Source organism: Euprymna scolopes, chromosome 21, assembly GCF_053919585.1.
Source record: "Euprymna scolopes isolate OS-2025 chromosome 21, ASM5391958v1, whole genome shotgun sequence".
NCBI lineage: Eukaryota > Metazoa > Mollusca > Cephalopoda > Sepiida > Sepiolidae > Euprymna > Euprymna scolopes.
Window position 1 is genome coordinate 24198228 of NC_136502.1, and position 19008 is coordinate 24217235.

General features: G+C 32.7%; 1 protein-coding gene across 4 annotated transcripts in view; it reads left to right on the top strand.

Moving 5' to 3' along the window:
• Positions 1-19008, top strand: part of LOC145242057 (protocadherin-19-like) — a 261891-nt gene that overhangs the window by 176604 nt on the left and 66279 nt on the right. For 2 of the 4 annotated variants that reach the window (XR_013862648.1, XM_080104952.1), the window contains exon 2: positions 15062-17537. Coding sequence is in view for 3 of the 4 variants with exons in the window: in XM_080104952.1 (XP_079961078.1) it covers positions 15095-17537 (2443 nt within the window). In the remaining variant the exon portion in view is untranslated. The remainder of the gene's footprint in view (positions 1-15061; positions 17538-19008) is intronic. The other 2 variants (XM_080104953.1, XM_080104954.1) reach the window with 1 other exon arrangement.

The following is a 19008-nucleotide window of genomic DNA, read 5'->3' on the forward strand; positions in this document are numbered from 1 at the left end:
AACATCACACTTGAAATGTTAAATAGTTGCATGAAATTTGATCATATTCGTTTGACACAAATTAATATGCATATATCTTAATTTTGATATTCATAGGGGAGCATAAAAATGGTGCAAAACGATTCTGTTAAATGAATTCATTTTATTAAAAACTAGTGGAATACCTGTCTTGTATTCAGGTATTCTGCACTTTCCTTATATATATTTTTTTTTTTACATAGAGCTATCTTATCTCACCAGATTAATCCAAGAATTCCTTATTTAACCATAGACTTTTCTCTCTTGTTCTTTTTAATTTGTTCTGCCATTAGGTTATAGTACGGCACAATCACGTTGACACACAGATTCTCGCTAGATCACCAAAGTTAAGCAACGTTGAGCCTGGCCAGTACCAGATGGGTGACCATTTAGGAAGGTTAGGCGCTGTATGTACTTTCTGGAAAGGTTGGATTTGGGGACCAGCACATTCACCCCCCCCAAAAAAAATCCTCACTACAAAAGCATCTACAAAGTTGTGGATGGCCTATGCCCCTCCAGGGGCTGAAGGCTATGGATGGATGGATGGATGGATGGATAGATGGATGGACCATTAGGTTACTGTTGTGGTTCTGAATTAGTCACAATAAAAACAAAACAACGGTGTAAGTCAGGATTAATGAAAGACAAATAATGGGTTACAGAATGAAAAGAGTGTTTTGCGTTCCACCGAACACGTGAGGTTAACTCCGGAACTAAAGCTCTACCTGGAATCGTTAAGACTTCCGATATATATGGATGGTGACTGAGTCCATTCAGAGTGTGGTTCCCCAACAACAGTTATGTAACTAGTAATTACATACAAATGCCCGTCTTAACCATAGACTTATCTTTCCTTTCTTGTCCCTTTTTAATTTGTTTTACCATTAGGTTATGTAACTAGTAATTACATAAAAAGTTTGAGGTATATGTTCAGATGCTATACCACTTTAAGTTTTAGAAAAATAAAATATGACAAAATGTTTTCGCAAATTAAAAACGAACATCGCTGACTAGCAAACACTGAACAATTATTACTAGTGAAGACCTAAAATTATACTATCTTGCTGAAAGGGTAAACTTTCAAACTTTTCATACGAGTGAGACCAAAAAAAAAGTGAATAATGGATGTATGTTTATGTTTTATCAACAAAACACAGTGAGACATATTTTAATCATTTTGCATATTGACCTGCTAGTGTGACACATATATAATTACTTCAAGATAACATGACTGACTTGTTCTTAAATCATTCAAAATACAGCGCATCATATTTCAATCATTTTACATACCGGCCTTCTAGTGTGATGTACATATAATTACTGCAACATAACCTAATAGAGATTTTCTTAAATAATTCACTTCTCCATTTTTCTTGGAAAATTTTGTATGAAGATTGCCTGATTCATGACTTGGCTCTTGTCAACAAAAGCGACAAGACACAATATGCTGTTAATTAATAGCTTTTAAAGACTCCGACTGTCGAATTAGCTAAGTCAGAGGTGACTTCGAATGATGGATTGTCTCCCCTTATCTTCTCTACCTCCCCACTCTCTTTGTCGTTACAGTGAACAGAAAAGGACGGCACCACTGAACTGAGCTTAATGTAACAGGACTCAAAATGAAAAAGACTGACATTTTTTTCCTTTGCTTTTATTTTTGCCATTCAATCTAAGGTGGTTCGACTTCTCTTTCATTTTTGGCTCCGTTCAGCGTTCATTTGACTTTTATCATTTTAACCAAAAGCAACTAATGAACAAACGATGATATAGCATTTTTAATCATTGTAAAGAAGATAAAAGGAAAGTAGAGAAAATATCGTTGACCTATTCAATGTTCATCATCAACACACATATTTGCTCTTCTCACTTCTATATACGTATAGTTTATCTTTATTTAATTTCTAAGCTAATGTCCTTATTTATTAATGTTCAGATTTTGGATATATAATCCTCGCTATTTTTCTTTTCTTCTGATAAGAAGCATTAGGCTTTGAAATATCATGGTCTAAAGAAGTTTTTTTTCCTTTATTGATTTGATGATTTAATAAAGAATAAATTATATAATGTTATAAATTGAATTTTAAAAAATTCTTAATGCTACAATATTTTAAGTTCTAAATTTATTATATTTTTTTACTAGAATATCTTGTTCTTTTCTTTTCCAGTTTTAACAACAAATCCTTTATTTTCTATGTTTAAGCTTAACCATATTACTTTTCATGCTCGCATTTTTTTTTATTATAATCCATTATTTTTCCAGGCTTACAGTAAATACACTTGTTCTTTGTTTAATTTCAGTCTTATTTTTTGTCCCCATAAACATAACACACATATGTAATAACAATGTGCGGCACTCGTCTGCTTTCAGCAAAATCCACCCAATTATCTCCCTTTCATGCCTTCATTCTCTCTGTTCCACTCATTACTTCTCTTTTCGCGAGAGCGGTGAATTAGTAGCAACAGTAGTCGCTGAAGCGACGTGGCTGCTCTGGAAACCAGTCATAAAAAACGTCGCCAACCTCCTTACGTTTTTTTACGATTTTGTAAATTCGGTATAACTTTTGTTTTACTGGACGAAAATTAAATTTATTTTTACAATATAACTGAGAAGGTGATCTATAAACTGTAATAATTGTTTGAAATTTGGTCGAAAATTGAATGAGCAGTGAAGCTTTAAAGCAGTTCTAAATGACTAAAACTGCCACTTAACCATATATTCAAACACTACTGTGTTTGAATAATATATATATATATATATATATATATATATATATATATATATATATATATATATATATATATATATATACTGTTTTTACAAAAAACAGGACTTCAAAAAAATGGATTGAATGATATATATATATATATATTGAATGATATATATATATATATATATGTTGAATGATATATATATATATATATATATATTGAATGATATATATATATATATATATATATATATATATTGAATGATATATATATATATATATATATATATATATATATATAGTAATTTATAAAATATATATGGCGATTAAGCTACACTGAATATTCTGCGTTTCATCCACTAATAGGATTCATCAGGCTTATGCGCGAATTCTGTGGTTGCTTCTTGTTTTTATATATGTTGAGGATTTCTGGTTAGCCAATCAGCTTTCTAGTATCCACCGCGCCTCTTCCTATCAGCCAATGGGCATGCATTTTATCGAACAAAGGATCTGTTTTAGAGCTAGGTTAGTGGTTTAAGGTAGATCTTTTCCCTCCTTTTTTTTTATATATATATAAATATACCTATGTGTACACACATACATGCACATATATATATACATATATATATATATATATATATACATATATGTGTGATCGTTTATGTATATTCATGTTCGTTTAATTTATTTATTTGTTTGTTTTCTATTGTTATTGTTAGTTTTAAAGCTATTTTGTATCGCTATCCTAGAGTAAGTTTTATTTTGTGAACACAGTTGTTTGCTATTTCTCGTCTACAGTTTAATAGATTTTGAGGTTCTTTAAAGTACAGGATAGCAAATTTTTCATGGAGGCATAATTTACATGGGTGGTCTAAATGTCTGCACGTGGTAGCTTGTCTCATTATTTTCCATTCGACTACCGGCGAATGTCCGCTTTCTTTGAGTTCCCAGTATTTATTCGCTAGTGTTGTTTTTATACGGTGTTTTTTATTTTTGAATGTACTTTTGTGGTCATAGTATCGGGTTTTGAAATCTAAGGAAGTCATGCCTATGTAATATTTCTTGTTATTCGGGTTTTCTTTCGCAAATATTGTTGCTTGATAAACTAATCCTATAAGTGGATGAAACGCAGAATATTCAGTGTAGCTTAATCGCCATATATATTTTATAAATTACTAAGTAGCTCTACCTGCGTATTGAGCAATGTTGAAGTAAATACTTAAAGTTTACTTATAAATCTATACTTTCGTATATTAAATTTATGTGAGTAAATGAAGTAGTTATATATATATATATATATATATATATATATATATATATATATATATATATATATATATATATATATATATAGTGTTTTTACAAAAAACAGGACTTCAAAAATAGATTGATAGCAACAAATAGTGCATTTCATAGTTAGTTACAATTGTTTCCAGACTATTCGGGAGAATCCAAACATTATGTCGTGTGAAAATTTTCACAAGAAAAGCCTTTCTTCAGACTTATTGAATGAAAAACCCTTTAACAATAAAACATTATGGAAACCATTTCCATGATGAGGAAAAGAAAACAAGTGAAAATATTTTACCTATATTGCATCCTTGCAAAGTATATATTTTTTCTTTTTTCAAAAAAAGCTTACAATTTAAGTCATCTCTTTTTGGCTTAAAATTTATTGGTATATGAACGATTACTGCATTATATAAACCCAGTAAAATTCGGAATAAGAATATATATACGCATATATATATATATATATATATATATATATATATATATATATATATATATATATATATATATATAACTACTTAATTTACTTACATATATTTATATATGAAAGTATAGATTTATGCGTAAACTTTAAGTATTTACTTCAAAAGTGCTCAGTACGTAGGTAGAGCTAGTTAGTAAGTTATAAAATGTATATGGCGATTAAGCTACACTGAATATTCCGCGTTTCATCCACTCTAGGATTCTTCAGGCTTATGCGCGAATTCTGTGGTTGTTTGTCGTTTTTATATGAGCGTCTTCTATTGACAAACAACCACAGAATTCGCGCATCAGCCTGAAATATCCTAGAGTGGATGAAACGCGGAATATTCAGTGTAGCATAATCGCCATATACATTTTATAACTTACTAACTATATATATATATATATATATATATATATATATATATATATATATATATATATATATATATATATATAGTTAGTAAGTTATATATATATAGTTAGTAAGTTATATATATATATACACACACACACACACACACACGCATATATATATATATATATATATATATATATATATATAATGCCATAAGATAAGTTTCATTTGAATTATTTTAAGAAAAATTTCATGGAGTAGTGTATAAACATGTAATAAGCACTCATACATCTGCTTCTATGTTTGTATTTTAAGTATATATATATATATATATTTATATATACATATATATATATATATATATATATATATATATATATATATACTTTCAAATTACAGATTGTATAATGGTGCAAAACCGACAGCATGCATTACATGTAAATATATTTGCATTAAACGAAAGGAATGAGTCGCTTTACTCGGTACAGCAGAAACAAAACTGCATTAGATATTTTTCTTTTACTAAAATATCAACTCTCCTGTAATATTTTTCAATTTTCTCTCTAGGCATGATTCCTTTTACTTCTCTCAAACGCCCTCTCCATTCCCTACCGTTTTTTTTTTCATACCAGGCTATCAAGAACACACAGAGTATCCTGCAGTCGAAATACCCAGAAGGCCTAAAGCGTCGTGGATTGGGGAATTATTTTTAAAACTAATTTTTTTTTCATATTTATTTTCCTTTTCTTATTCTTCACATTTTTTTTTTTTTTGTTATTATTTTGTTATATCCATGCATAATGCAGTAGGCCACCCCTGTAGGGATAAAATGTTCGAGTGTATGCATAGAATTCAATTCATAAACCGCATTTATGTAAGTCTTTTTTTTTTCACGTTTTTTTTTATGCGTGTCTTTTACTTATGCGCGCGCACATACACATACACACACGCATGCACACACACATATATGTTTATATACATAGTGAAAAATCAATAGACAAAAAGAAACGTAGATACCTACATATGGAGAAAGGTAGAAAGAGAGAGTGTAATAGATAAAATGTTATATATATATATATATATATATATATATATATATATATATATATATATATATATATATATATATACACTTGTGCCCGATATTATTCATACCCCTCGGATCTTTGAGATTTCTATAAGAATATTGCTCAAACCAGAAGGTAGACAATATTAAAGGGATTTCAAACAATAAATCAAGCATAAGCATTTAATTTAAACTCAACAAATAAATAAATTATGCAAGTTTGAAACATTATACAAAGAAAAACAATAATGGCACTAGTTCAAAATTATTCATACCTCTCTTACTAATAGTCAATAGCATGCCCTTTATTCTTAATAACTGCCTGTAACCGTTTGGGATATTTATCAACAAGGTTTTTACAAGCATCAACACTGATTTTTGACCATTCTTCAATGCAGTAGTTCTCCAAATCCCTCAAATTTCTAGGTTTCCGCTTTTTAACCTCAGTTTTCAATATGTGCCAGAGGTTTTCGATAGGGTTCAGGTCGGGACTCTGGCTAGGCCATTTCAAAACATTAATTTGATTATCCTCAAACCATTTCTTGACTATTTTGGCAGTATGTTTTGGATCATTATCCTGTTGAAGGACCCAGTTTGGTCCTAAATGGAGCTTCTCCGCATCCTGTCTAATGTTTTTCTTGAGTATCTCCAAATATTGCTCCTTCTTCATGGTTCCATCTATCTTGACCAAACTACCTGGACCACTAGCCGAAAAGGAGCCCCAAAACATTAGGCTACCACCACCATGTTTCACCGTGGGTATGGTGTTCTTTGGGTTGTAAGCTTCTCCTTTCTTCCTTCAAACGTAAGAAGCATCCATATGGCCAAACAATTCACTTTTTGTTTCGTCAGTCCACAAAATACTTGAGAAAACGGACTCTGGAGAATTCACATGAGTCCTAGCAAACTTTAGACGTGCTGCAAGGTGTTTTCCGGTGTGCAATGGAGTCCTTCTTGGTCTTCTTCCTTTCAGACCATTTTCATGCAGAGTCCTTTGCAATGTTTGCCTTGATATTTTTATGCCAGAAGACTCCAGATTTTCTAAAATGTCCTTATTAGTGGTGGTTGGATTTGCATTAACACTTCTTACAATATTCCTGGTGGCTCTAGCAGACAGTTTCCTTTTTCTTCCTCTACCAATCAAGTTGTTTGTTGTGTGGTGGCTCTGGAATTTTTTGATGATGCTCTGTACTGTTGCTGTAGGGACCTCAAATCTCTTGAAAATTGACTTGTAACCTAAACCATCATTATGTGAATTCACAATTTTAGTCCTAAGATCATTACTAAGCTCTTTTTTCTTCCCCATTCTAATAATTTTTATTCTTTTATTGGTTTTCAGTTGATATCATTTTAATTTCTGAAAAATGCAAAAAACGAAATGAAATTAATCAAAGGTTGTATAAAAGCATTCAAAATAAAAATCACACAGAAAACAAACAGTCAGAAACTCGATTAATACTGAAAAAATAAGGGGGTATGATTATTTTTGAACATTGCAGATTTTATAAATAGCTGTATATTTCTTTTATTACAAGTATCCCGAGATTTTAAAATGACGAAAATGATCAGAAGAGGTTTATTAAGAATATGTATCAATATGGACGTAAACAATAAATTCTTACAAAAGTTACACCTAATAAACTCAATTTTCAAGGGGGGTATGAATAATATCGGGCACAACTGTATATATATATATATATATATATATATATATATATACAAACGAAGATAAATGTAAGGAACAGTATATCTATACTATAATGGTGGTATGAATTTTTTATTAAGGGTTTTTACAATGGCTGCGTCATCGATATACAGCAATTTTTAAATTCTACTTTATTTCTTATTTATAACTAGAAAACTAAATTTGGGTATTAAAGTTCTGAATTTTTTAGATGGAGGCTGATTTTTTATGTTGCTTATATTGCTCCGACTATTGTTCTCATCTTGAGTTTTATTTGTGCAACGTTTTGCAGGTTTGGCCTTCGACCATCTTCAGGCATGTTTTTTGTTGTTTGGAAAAAAAGTAACTTTTCTCTTTTCTTTTACCAACAACAACCAACATGCCTGAAGACGGTCGGAGGCTAGACCAACCAAAACCTTGCACAAATACTACTCAAGATGAGAACAATAGTCCGACCAATACAAGTAATATAAATCTGCCTATAAAAGATAGACAGATGTATACAGAAGAGGAGACTTTGATGGTATAGCTATGTTGAAGTAAACGTGGATGAGAGTTCTTGGGTTGATGTAGAATAGTTGAGCTATCAGGTTAAGTTCATAAGAGAAGGTAAAGAAAAACACAAGAGAAAATGATAAAAATGGACTTGAGGGGGAAAAGGGGCAAAGAAACCCCCAGCAGAGATAAGGGATGATTGTTCATGTGTCTTGCAATAAATGAATGGATCATTCTACCACTCCAACGGGTACCTGATTGCATTCATCTAGGTATATAAGAGTTAAATACATCCAACGATGGAGTACTGCTGCTCATAGCACTCTTTACTGAATTTACAATGTACAAACTCAATTGGAAATCTAGTGGGGTGATCTCTTCTGTTCTCTATAGCTCCTTTCTCACAAAAGAGATGTTCTTAGTATCTCTCTATTCTGTTGTTATTTTCATAAAAGATAGTCGGCTAAGCTGGTTGCTTTCTGGTTCCTACATGTAGGATATTGACAAGAACTCATTTTGTTACCACAAGTAAATAAAAATTAATTTTATCCCCTGTTTGCCTAGTAGCATGCAGAATTTCCATGGGCAGAGTTTATACACAAGTGCTTTCAGTCTGTGGAACACATTACTACTGGACTGCATCCCTTCAGATTACAACATGGTTGTCTTCAAATCCAATGTAAACAGATTCCCACAAGTATTTGAACTTTATCCATCCCATAAATAATTTTCAATGTTATCATATGGTTATGTACTGCTGAACTGACAAGTCATTCTGTAACATAGTAGCTGACTCTGTCATTAAATTACCTAGCCAGGACACGGACATGTATTGACGACTCACGTGCCGAGTTAATGTCGCATCAGTCATGATGTGAGCATGACGTCATGGAATGAAATGCATATATATGCATGAAGATCGTAGAAAAAAGAAGAGGAAAAGAAGAAGGAAAAACACATGGCAATTTGGAAGGTACATAAGCACGCAAGTTTCCTCCTTCTACCCTTTCGAAAGCGGGCTGGGCGACTTGTGGGTCCTAGAGAGAATTACTGCAACACAACAGCTAATTGTAACTAAAAACAAAGGATTGATCAGGAAAGGGAAAGAAAAAGAGAACATATTGTGTCGTGTTGTAAATACGTGTCGGCGACTTGCGTGTGAAAACGAATGAAATAAAGAACTTTTTTCTTTCGCTTAAAAAGTTCGTGTCAAAGTTTTATTTTTCTTTGCGCTTAGTCCATTTTAAAAAATAATAACAATTTTATAATTCCATCTCATTTATCTATATTCTCAAGTGGTTTTTGGCCTTGATAACTGATGATACATTAACAAACACACACATTACCGTTATCTGTTTCTTCCACCATCTAAAATAGTACATGGGTAATCAAGAATCAGATGCTATAGATCATATAATAGATCAGTATTATAAAGCATTTTCTTGAATGAAATCCAATGCAGGAGAAAGATGGCTTTTATACCCATAAAATAAGGACAGATGTTTCTCTTCTTTATATGCATCAAGTTGAAAGAAACATTTGAAAAAGATTTATTGATTTGAACGAGTAACTCATAATTAGGTTTCATTTGATAAACACTTTAATTTTATCTTTTATTCATTTTTTTTTTAATGTATCAACAATCGAACACAACAAAAAAAGATTTTTCATTGAGTGAATTTTTAATTAATTCCAGGAAATTACGATAATTCTATACAATAAACAGAAACGACTCGTAATTTTGCATATTTTTCGCTGCAGGATAAGAGTTTTTTCGTTGGCGTAAAGAATGATTATTGTTTTCGAAACAAAAGGCAGAAGTCAAATAATTATGATTTCATATATGTTTACTGGTTGAAGTACCTGTTTATGCCAAGTAATCTATACATCATTAAAAACTTAAACTGTTGTTTGTTTCCTTGGCTGTGCATACTTCACTTCTACATGAATGTTTTTAGATAGTGTGAGGAAGGTCGACTTGCGTAAATAAAACATGAATAATAAGAGAAGTAGTGAAAGGAGACAAATAAGATAATTAATTAAGAGATAGGGAGAGGGGAGAGTGAGAGAGAAAATTGAAAAGAGAAATAAAAGGTGGAGACAAATAAAGGAAAGAGAGATATCACCAGAGAGTTTCATGAATATTAATGTATGCTTGTTTGAAATCAGCAACAGCTATACTTCCAGGCTGCTGCTGAATTTTAGAATACAGACAGTCTGTGTATAAGGTTATTGTCTGTGCGTAGAGGCAATTATAAATTTGCATTTTTTAAAAAATATATAATAACGTATATGACAAATTCTGTCCAAATGCATCATAGGTAGTTTCAGAAAATGACTTGGATTAGCATGTATTGAGATTTTTTTTTTTTTTTTCAAGTAATAATGTTATTATATATTTCAGTTATTTTAACAAGAATTGAAAGTGGACGTATGTAATGGGTGTATTGTAATTCTTGCTTCCCTTATTTTCACACGTTCCATGAATAATGTTTCTGACAAGGAGGGAAGAATTGCTGTTTTCTGGGTCGGGATCTATCCATCTAACATTTATCATTGGCTAGCTTTTAAACTTTGAATTTTTTTTTTTTTTTTAATTTTAGCTTCTTACATTACGCGGCTTCATGTAACAATAATTGTGCTATTATTGATCCTTGAATTTACTGTGAGTAAAAATAAATGGGTGTTAATTAGTTTTTAATTAGAATTTTGTGATTGCTTCGTTAAAGAAAGATACGTAATCATATTTTCACACGCATAGCAAATACGATCTCACCCATACAAATATCCATACATATACAATCCAGGCTGATATCCATATCTGTTATGCAAGAAAATGACTTACTAGCATAAATCGATATCGTTTCAATGGGTTTCTTAATGGAAGGACGACTTAATAATATAAATAAATGGTAAATAATAAGATAATTCGAAAAAGAAATTGAACCATGTAAATAATTAAAAGATGTGAAAGAGGTTCTGTTACATCACAATGTATTCGGATTTCATGAAATCCTTTACGATTATCAAACAATGTCAGAGTTAAGGAATTATATATTTAAATAGAGAAACTTGTTCACATCTTTGAAAACATCATTTCGTAAGTTTAATGTGAAAATCTAGAAAAACGAATGATGTTATATATATATATATATATATATATATATATATATATATATATATATATTATGACAGCCCCTTTAAGAAATTCATTTCTTATCGTTGAGCACTTTCAGTTGAATTAAAGTTGATCAATTTAGCTCTTATGCATAGATCATCGTATAACGATTAGATCACTCTCTGACTGACGTAAATGAACATTTAAAATTAAAATATTTAAATTCAACGCTATTTCACGCGGTTAATGGTAGCCGAATGGATACGGTCTCCGCTAATCGAGCCAGAGATGTCTCGTGGTGCGGGGTTCGAATCGTTCGGCTGGTGTTAATCGTGACACCCTGCACTGAAGAATCCCGAAAGGATGAAACACTAGTGTCTGTAGGTATTTAATTATTATAGCAAAAAATAATTATATATATATATATATATATATATATATATATATAACATTATTCTCCCGATGCCCTAACCGATTCCTTAAATTATCTTCATCGTCCACTGCTTCTAGTAATAATAAATATTTATTGATTTTAAACTTTCAGTAAGGCTAAAATCTCTAGATCACCCCGTCGCAAATGTGTTTTTACATTTGAGAAAATATAGGTACAGTTAAAATGTGTTTTTGCAGTAATCGGGACAAAATAACAACTTTATAGTTAAATAGTTAGGAGATTTACAAAGTATTGGAATCGGTAATCGTATCAAAATCGGGAATTTAGTATGGAATCGGTAATTGTATCAGAATCGGGAAATATATTGAATCGTCCCATCACTAATATATATATATATATATATATATATAATGATTAAAATAATTTTTTCTTCTTTTTTCCGAAACTTTTGTTGTTAATATAACTTTTTCAAAGAAGACTTTGTGAATTCTTTTCTTCATTTTGTTGGTGGTTGGCCTTTCATGGAGAGAGATATAAAAAAAAAGTATTGGTCCGATGCTGTTGACAGTTTTAGAGCTTGAAAAAGTTGTCTTAACAAAAATCTAAATAAATAATTTTAATCATTTAATAAAATAATCATATAACATTACTAGCGGTGGCGGGGGGGGGGAGTTTTGTCTGGGAGTAAGATACGCTTAAATATGATATTTTAATTTGTCCAGATTTCGTATATATTATTATGGAGTCGTGATTTTAAAAGTAAAAAAAAAAAAAGTATTTGGGTGCCATCAGTTAGAATAGAAACGGAAACTGTAGCATTGAAAGCTGGTGACGTCACCTCTATATTAACGTGACACGCATATGAACTGATAATAAATTAAAAATAAAATAGATGATGTACAGAATGTAGAACGATTTTTTCAATTTTGACCCCTTAAAAACTATTTTAACCAGCTAAAGACCCATAAAAGAACGGTCCATAAAAATTCCAATCATTTGAGGCCCCTACCGCCGGTCTGCAACTTTTAGTTTCAGAGGAGATAGAGTTTGAAAATATGGAGACAGACAGACAGACATACAGCCTTTTATATATTATATTTGGTTTTGTAAATCTTCATATTATATACCTAATAATAAATATAACAAATACTGATCCAAAGGATCACGGAATCTCAAATACAATATCACTTAATATTTCTTTATAAGGATTTACTAAAAAAAATAAAAAAAGGTTTTAACTGGTATTATTATTATTATTATTATTATTATTATTGTTATTGTTATTATTATTATTATTATTATTATTATTATTATTAATACGTGGACATGTTCTTGATACTGAGACGATTTAATAAGTATACATGGGAAAAACGATGTTGTATAAGAATACATTTACTTGTATCCTCACAAGGGCAAAGTTCTACTCAAGGTTGGTTTCTAATGTGAGGAAAATCCATTTCCCTTAAAAGGGACATTCTGGATTGAGAAGAATATCGCTTCAGTGTAGAAGGGTTTCTCCTTTTCTGTCCGAGGAGAGAAAAGATGAAGTGTTGCATCCCACTTTATCTTCTTCTGCCCATTTTTATCACTTCTTTTATCATCATCTCATCCTGTGGACTGAAGCTGCTACCTCAACTGTTCTACGTCTACCAACTCAAGAACTCTCATCAACTCTTTCAATGTGACCACACTACCAAAGTCTCCTGCTCTGCACACATCTCATTACACTATCCAGAAGATTTGTTGCAAAAGTAAAGTCACCACTATTCTCAATGCATTTCTGCCAGCAATGAACGATGGTTGTGCATGAGCGACTGGAGCATACTTTGTCACACAAGGTCGCTGCAAAAAGTAAAGCCTCCTATTCTTTTATAATTAAAAAAATTGAATTACCATTAAAACAAGTGGCCTCTTGTGCTCCAGAATTTACTTTTCTACATAGTCACCACCATTCTCAATGCACTTTTGCCAGGAATTTAATGACGCATCTCTGCTTCTGAGGCCTGTCTATGACAGGGGGTTGCCTTCTTAGAATCTCACACCATCAAAATCTGTGACAGAGAGATGATAATTTCAGGTCATGAATGCATCAGTTCAGTCATGTTTGCAATCCTCGTCTGATTCCTTAGGGCGAAATAAAAAAAAAGTAGGAGGCATTACTTCTGGAACGCCACTCATATATTACACATTCATTGTATCGTTCTCATATCATTTGTCTCGAGGAAACATGTCTTAAACACTAATTGGTCCGGTTTCACTTCTATATAACATTACATTGCATACAAACGCCAGATAGAATCTTCCCTTGCTTAATAGTTTGCATTAGCAAATAGCATATAAATGAATCCAATATAAACAACCGAATTTGAAGATGGTTTAACCACCCTATAATCTGTACCTGTCACCAGTAAACAGTCTGTACCTCAATCCTGACTGTTTTATATAGTTAAGCTTTTCTTTTACTAAAAAGAATTATTATTTATCAAGGCTCGAAGGCTACTGGAGGATGAGGGTTAATAGATTAATGATTGTATGTTGGTCATTGGAACAACAGCATAGTAATTGTCAATAGTGAAAATTGGGTATAATTTGATTATTTAAGGGGACGGCTTGACAAGAACTTGTTTACATTGGACTTGAAGGTGACCATGTTGTAGTCAGCTGGAAACCATGCCTGCAGAGCAACATTCCACAGGTGGGCAGTTCGAGTAAAGAAGCTTTGTTCATGGAATTTGTGTTTAGATTTAGGCACAGATAGAGGTTAGGGGAAATTGTCAGTAGTGGGTGTAGCTAGACAAGTGATTTTTATGAATGTGTGGTAAGGGGGGGGGACCATAGATTGAAGCTCAGATGAGCACCTGCCATGAAAATATTTATAGAGCAGAGAAAGGCTCGCAAAATGGAAAAAAAGGGGAAAAGAAAAGGGTATCACTCACTAGGTTCGGAGCCGGTTTTGTAACTCTGTCAAGGCAGAATAGGGTCTCCAAGCAGTTCCTGCCCAGATGCACAGGTAGGTGATTATATTGGCAGTCACCAATCATCTTGGCCTCAAATTACTGCACAGATAAATATTTAATTAATACTTCAATCTTTGTGTCAAGGTTCATAGTCTTTACTAACTGATGACTAGGGCTATAACAACAAGATATTCTTATCATTGTTTTGACTCTCGGGTATATATCCGACATAATTAGGCACAGTTAATCAACCGACTACCACATCACTGTATATAAAATCATATATCAACGGATACACAGTCGAGAGTCGAAACAATGAAAAGAATATGCTGTTGTCCTATCTCTACTGATTACTTACTCTGGTTTCATAACTATTAGCTCATTGTGGGTTGTTGAACCTTAATTTAGAACAAACATTCTTTTATATGCATGTATATTGGTCTTGTCGTCATGTATTGAGGCACATTTTGATTAAGTGTATTCTTTTTATTTATTTATATACTTTCAGATGAGGTGATACCTTCCAGCATATTTTAAAAGAATGTATTCCTTGCATATGGACAGTCCATGCTGGAAAATGCAACTCTACATCTTTTGGCTGCTTGTTTCTACCTGCGTCTGTGTAGATCTCACTTACTATGTCCCGGAAGGGAATTCACCCGGCACCTTCATAGGCAACATTGCAGCTGATTTGCATCTAGAAGACAGCATCACTTCCAAGGATACCGAAGACCGAGTAAGCTTCTCCAAGCTGGAGCAAGGCAACACAAGTACCTCTCAACTGTTTCATGTGTACTGGAGCACAGGAAAACTGTACACTACCCAGACGTTAGATGCAGAGTCTCTGTGCTCAAGGGAGAAGGAATGTTTTAAGATGATCGACGTCGCCGTTCGGCGAGGATCTTCTTTTATTAAGATCTTGGAGATAAAAATTGTAATTCAAGATATCAATGATCATAGACCCGAGTTTCCTGATAAACAAGTCAAGATTGGATTTTCTGAGAACGATCGCGAAGGAACGAAGGTTGCAATCCCGAATGCCATAGACAAAGACATCAGCATTTTGAACTCACAAATTACCTATGAATTGAAAAAGAACAAAAACGAACCATTTAGCCTGGCCATTTCGAAAAACATAGATGGAACTTCAAAACTGGCAATAAACGTGAAAGACAGGCTAGACCGTGAAACAAAAGAAAGCTATGTGTTACAAGTGATTGCCAAAGATGGGGGAACACCCCCTCACCAAAGCACGTTGAATGTAGTGATTTCTATCTCTGATGTGAATGACAACGCTCCCAGTTTTTCTATGAACATATACAACGTGTCAGTAAAAAATGAACAGAATGAAATACTGCCGATAATCGCTCTCTCGGCCAACGATCTGGACTCGGGAAAAAACAGCAGAATTGTGTATAAATTTAGCTCAAAGACATCGGAGAATTCAAAGAAACATTTCAAACTGAACGAACAAACTGGCGAGATATTTCTGTTCAAGAAGTTTTCAATGGGACAAGATTTGACATACAAGTTGTACATCGAGGCGACAGATGATGGGAGCCCTCCACTGAGCTCCATAACCATGGTCCTGGTCAACGTGATAAACCAGCAGAACAATGCGCCAACAATTGATCTAAACTTTGTATCAGTGAACAAGAATAACATGATCGCGATTTCTGAAGACATAAAAGTCGGCAGCTTCATCGCTTATGTGAAGGTCATTGATGATGATGCTGGGCAGAACGGTAAAGTGACGTGCGACTTGAATCACAATAAATTCCAACTCCAAAGCTTAGGTAAAAAAAAATATAAAATAATTGTTAAAAATAAGATGGACCGAGAAATTGAAGATAAGCACACTCTTGTCATCACTTGCCAGGACAAAGGTTTTCCGGTTTTACATTCTGAAACCAAATCCACAATTCTTGTCAATGACATTAATGACGTGGAGCCAATTTTTTCCAAAGACATATTCAAGTTCTACATCACTGAGAACCAGAAACCGAACACGCCCATTGGATACATCAATGCGACAGATCCAGACCTGGGACCTGGAGGAAAATTGTCTTACTCACTGCTGACCACCAACAAACACTTCCTGCCTTTCCAGATCACCTATGATGGATTCATCTCAACGATTATGTCCCTGGATCATGAATTTCAGGATAAATATGAATTCCAAGTTTTGGCAAAGGACAATGGCGTACCATCATTGAATAAAAGTGTCAAGGTCATTGTTGAAATCAAAGATGAGAACGACAATGCACCACATTTTACATTTCCGAGTGTTAATCCGTACAGTTTGGAAGTGGTTTACTACCTGCATCACACGGGCAACATTACAATGCTGAAAGCTACGGATCAAGACAGTAAAGAGAATGCCTTTCTTCGTTACGAAATCACGGCAGGAAATGACAATCAACTCTACACAATCAACCGCTATAACGGCATGCTATCATTCACACGAGTGGTTACCCAACAAGATGCTGGTTCCTACGAACTGAAGTTTGCAGTCAAAGATAGCGGAAATCCAGTCCTGTCGGCAACAACGATCATGTTTCTTACTCTGACCGTAAGCAATAAAACATCAGAAAAGTTTCATACTATCAGCAAAAAGACAACCGATAAGATCCATCTTAATTTTGCCGTAGTCATTGTATTCGTTGCGGTCTCTATTTCCGTGGCTACTACTGCCTCCATGTCGCTGTGCATCATCCGGTGTAGCAGTCGAAGGAATACACAACATAGGAATGTCTTAGACCATTCCAACAAGTGTGTCAGCGAACAGGGACATCTTATGTGCCCTTCTTACCAAAGAACTTCTTGGCCAGATATTTCTGTTGCCATGACGGCTGACTCGGACAAGTCCAAGAACAGTCATATAATCGGACAGAGAAAAGTGTCATATCATGGAAGCGATAAAGACTCGGCATCAGCGCTTGATCTTCAGACATCAACTGATATCAGACACCAGGTAAGAACAGGTAGATATTGATTTTGGTTATTTCTTTAATTTCTTTTAAGTTTTGTTTTTGTTACTGATTAAGCAAGAATAATTTAGTTGAAACCTTTTTTAAATGAGTTCTCACTTGTATTATCCATTATTCTGCTTGTTCTTTCCTTAGTTAGTCCGTACGTTATGCTTTGAAAAAGGCCAAATACAATTTTTGAAAGTCAGACTTGTGTTTCTATCATTTACTCTTAAGAAGACCTAAGGATTGATCGAAATTTTTGCGCTCTTGAAAAAAACGTTTTCGTTTTTTTTTTAAGACTTTTTGTATTCCTACACGTCAACAAATAGGAGATAAACACAGAAAAGATATAAACATTTACATATTTTTCGTATTGATTTTTTATCCATCATATATATATATATATATATATATATATATATATATATATATATATATGTATATATATATATATATATATATATATATATATATATAAACATGAATTCGGCATTTAAGAGTTATTGATTCCTGATTCCTTTCATTGCTGTGGCAATTGTTTGATGGCACTGAAGACTTAACAAATAGAGCAAAAGATGGTTTGATGGTGATGGGTTCGAATCTCGTGACCGGCAGAAATTGTCACCCGTCCCTATACTAATGATTGAAATACTAATGTATGTAGGTATAAAGAATGATTATTGTTTCATTATAATTACTTTGTGTTGATAGAGTAATAAGAAATCTAGCTGCTAACAAAAGTGTTAGTTTCGATGCATGCTGGTCTTGCCACACTTAAGAACTGTGATACAGCGGAACACTATGAATGACTATATATAAATATTAGAAGGGTGGATAATAGTCTCATCATATTTCATAACGCATGTTGAAGATGTATAGATAAAAAAAAAAATTAAAAGCTTTTTACATTGAAAAAGCATGAACCTAAAGGAAGTTAACTTTTAATTTAAATAATGAAACATGTAAACTTTATAGAAAGCAAAATAATATTCGATTATATATTAATAAATACAAACATCCACCTACAATTTTTCAAGTAAAATCTTGAGGTCAACAGGTCTTAAACTATTCATTCAATATACTCAATCAATGCAAAAAAAAAAGAAAAGAATATGAAGCAGCTTTAAAAACATTATTCTTTATTTAATCTTTGAAATGCATATCTTCTACAAGTATTAATTTTGAGTGCATTTATACCAGTTATTTCTTTTCTCTAAAATGTTGGACTTTTACCTTTTCACGTTTTGTTAGTGACAAAATGCGACAACATTTTGAGGAAAATGGTAAGATACAAGCAGAAAATCAAATCATTGAATTTTCCGCATTCATCTTTTAAATCAATATTTTGCCTAATTTATTCTTATTTAATTATTTGCAAACTATTATCCTCATCTCCTAGTTGTTGTTGTCTCACCATGGTTTGGCCAACTATTCCTCTGGCCTTCGTCAGGTGGTTAACTGTGATGGGATAGGAATGCTGAAT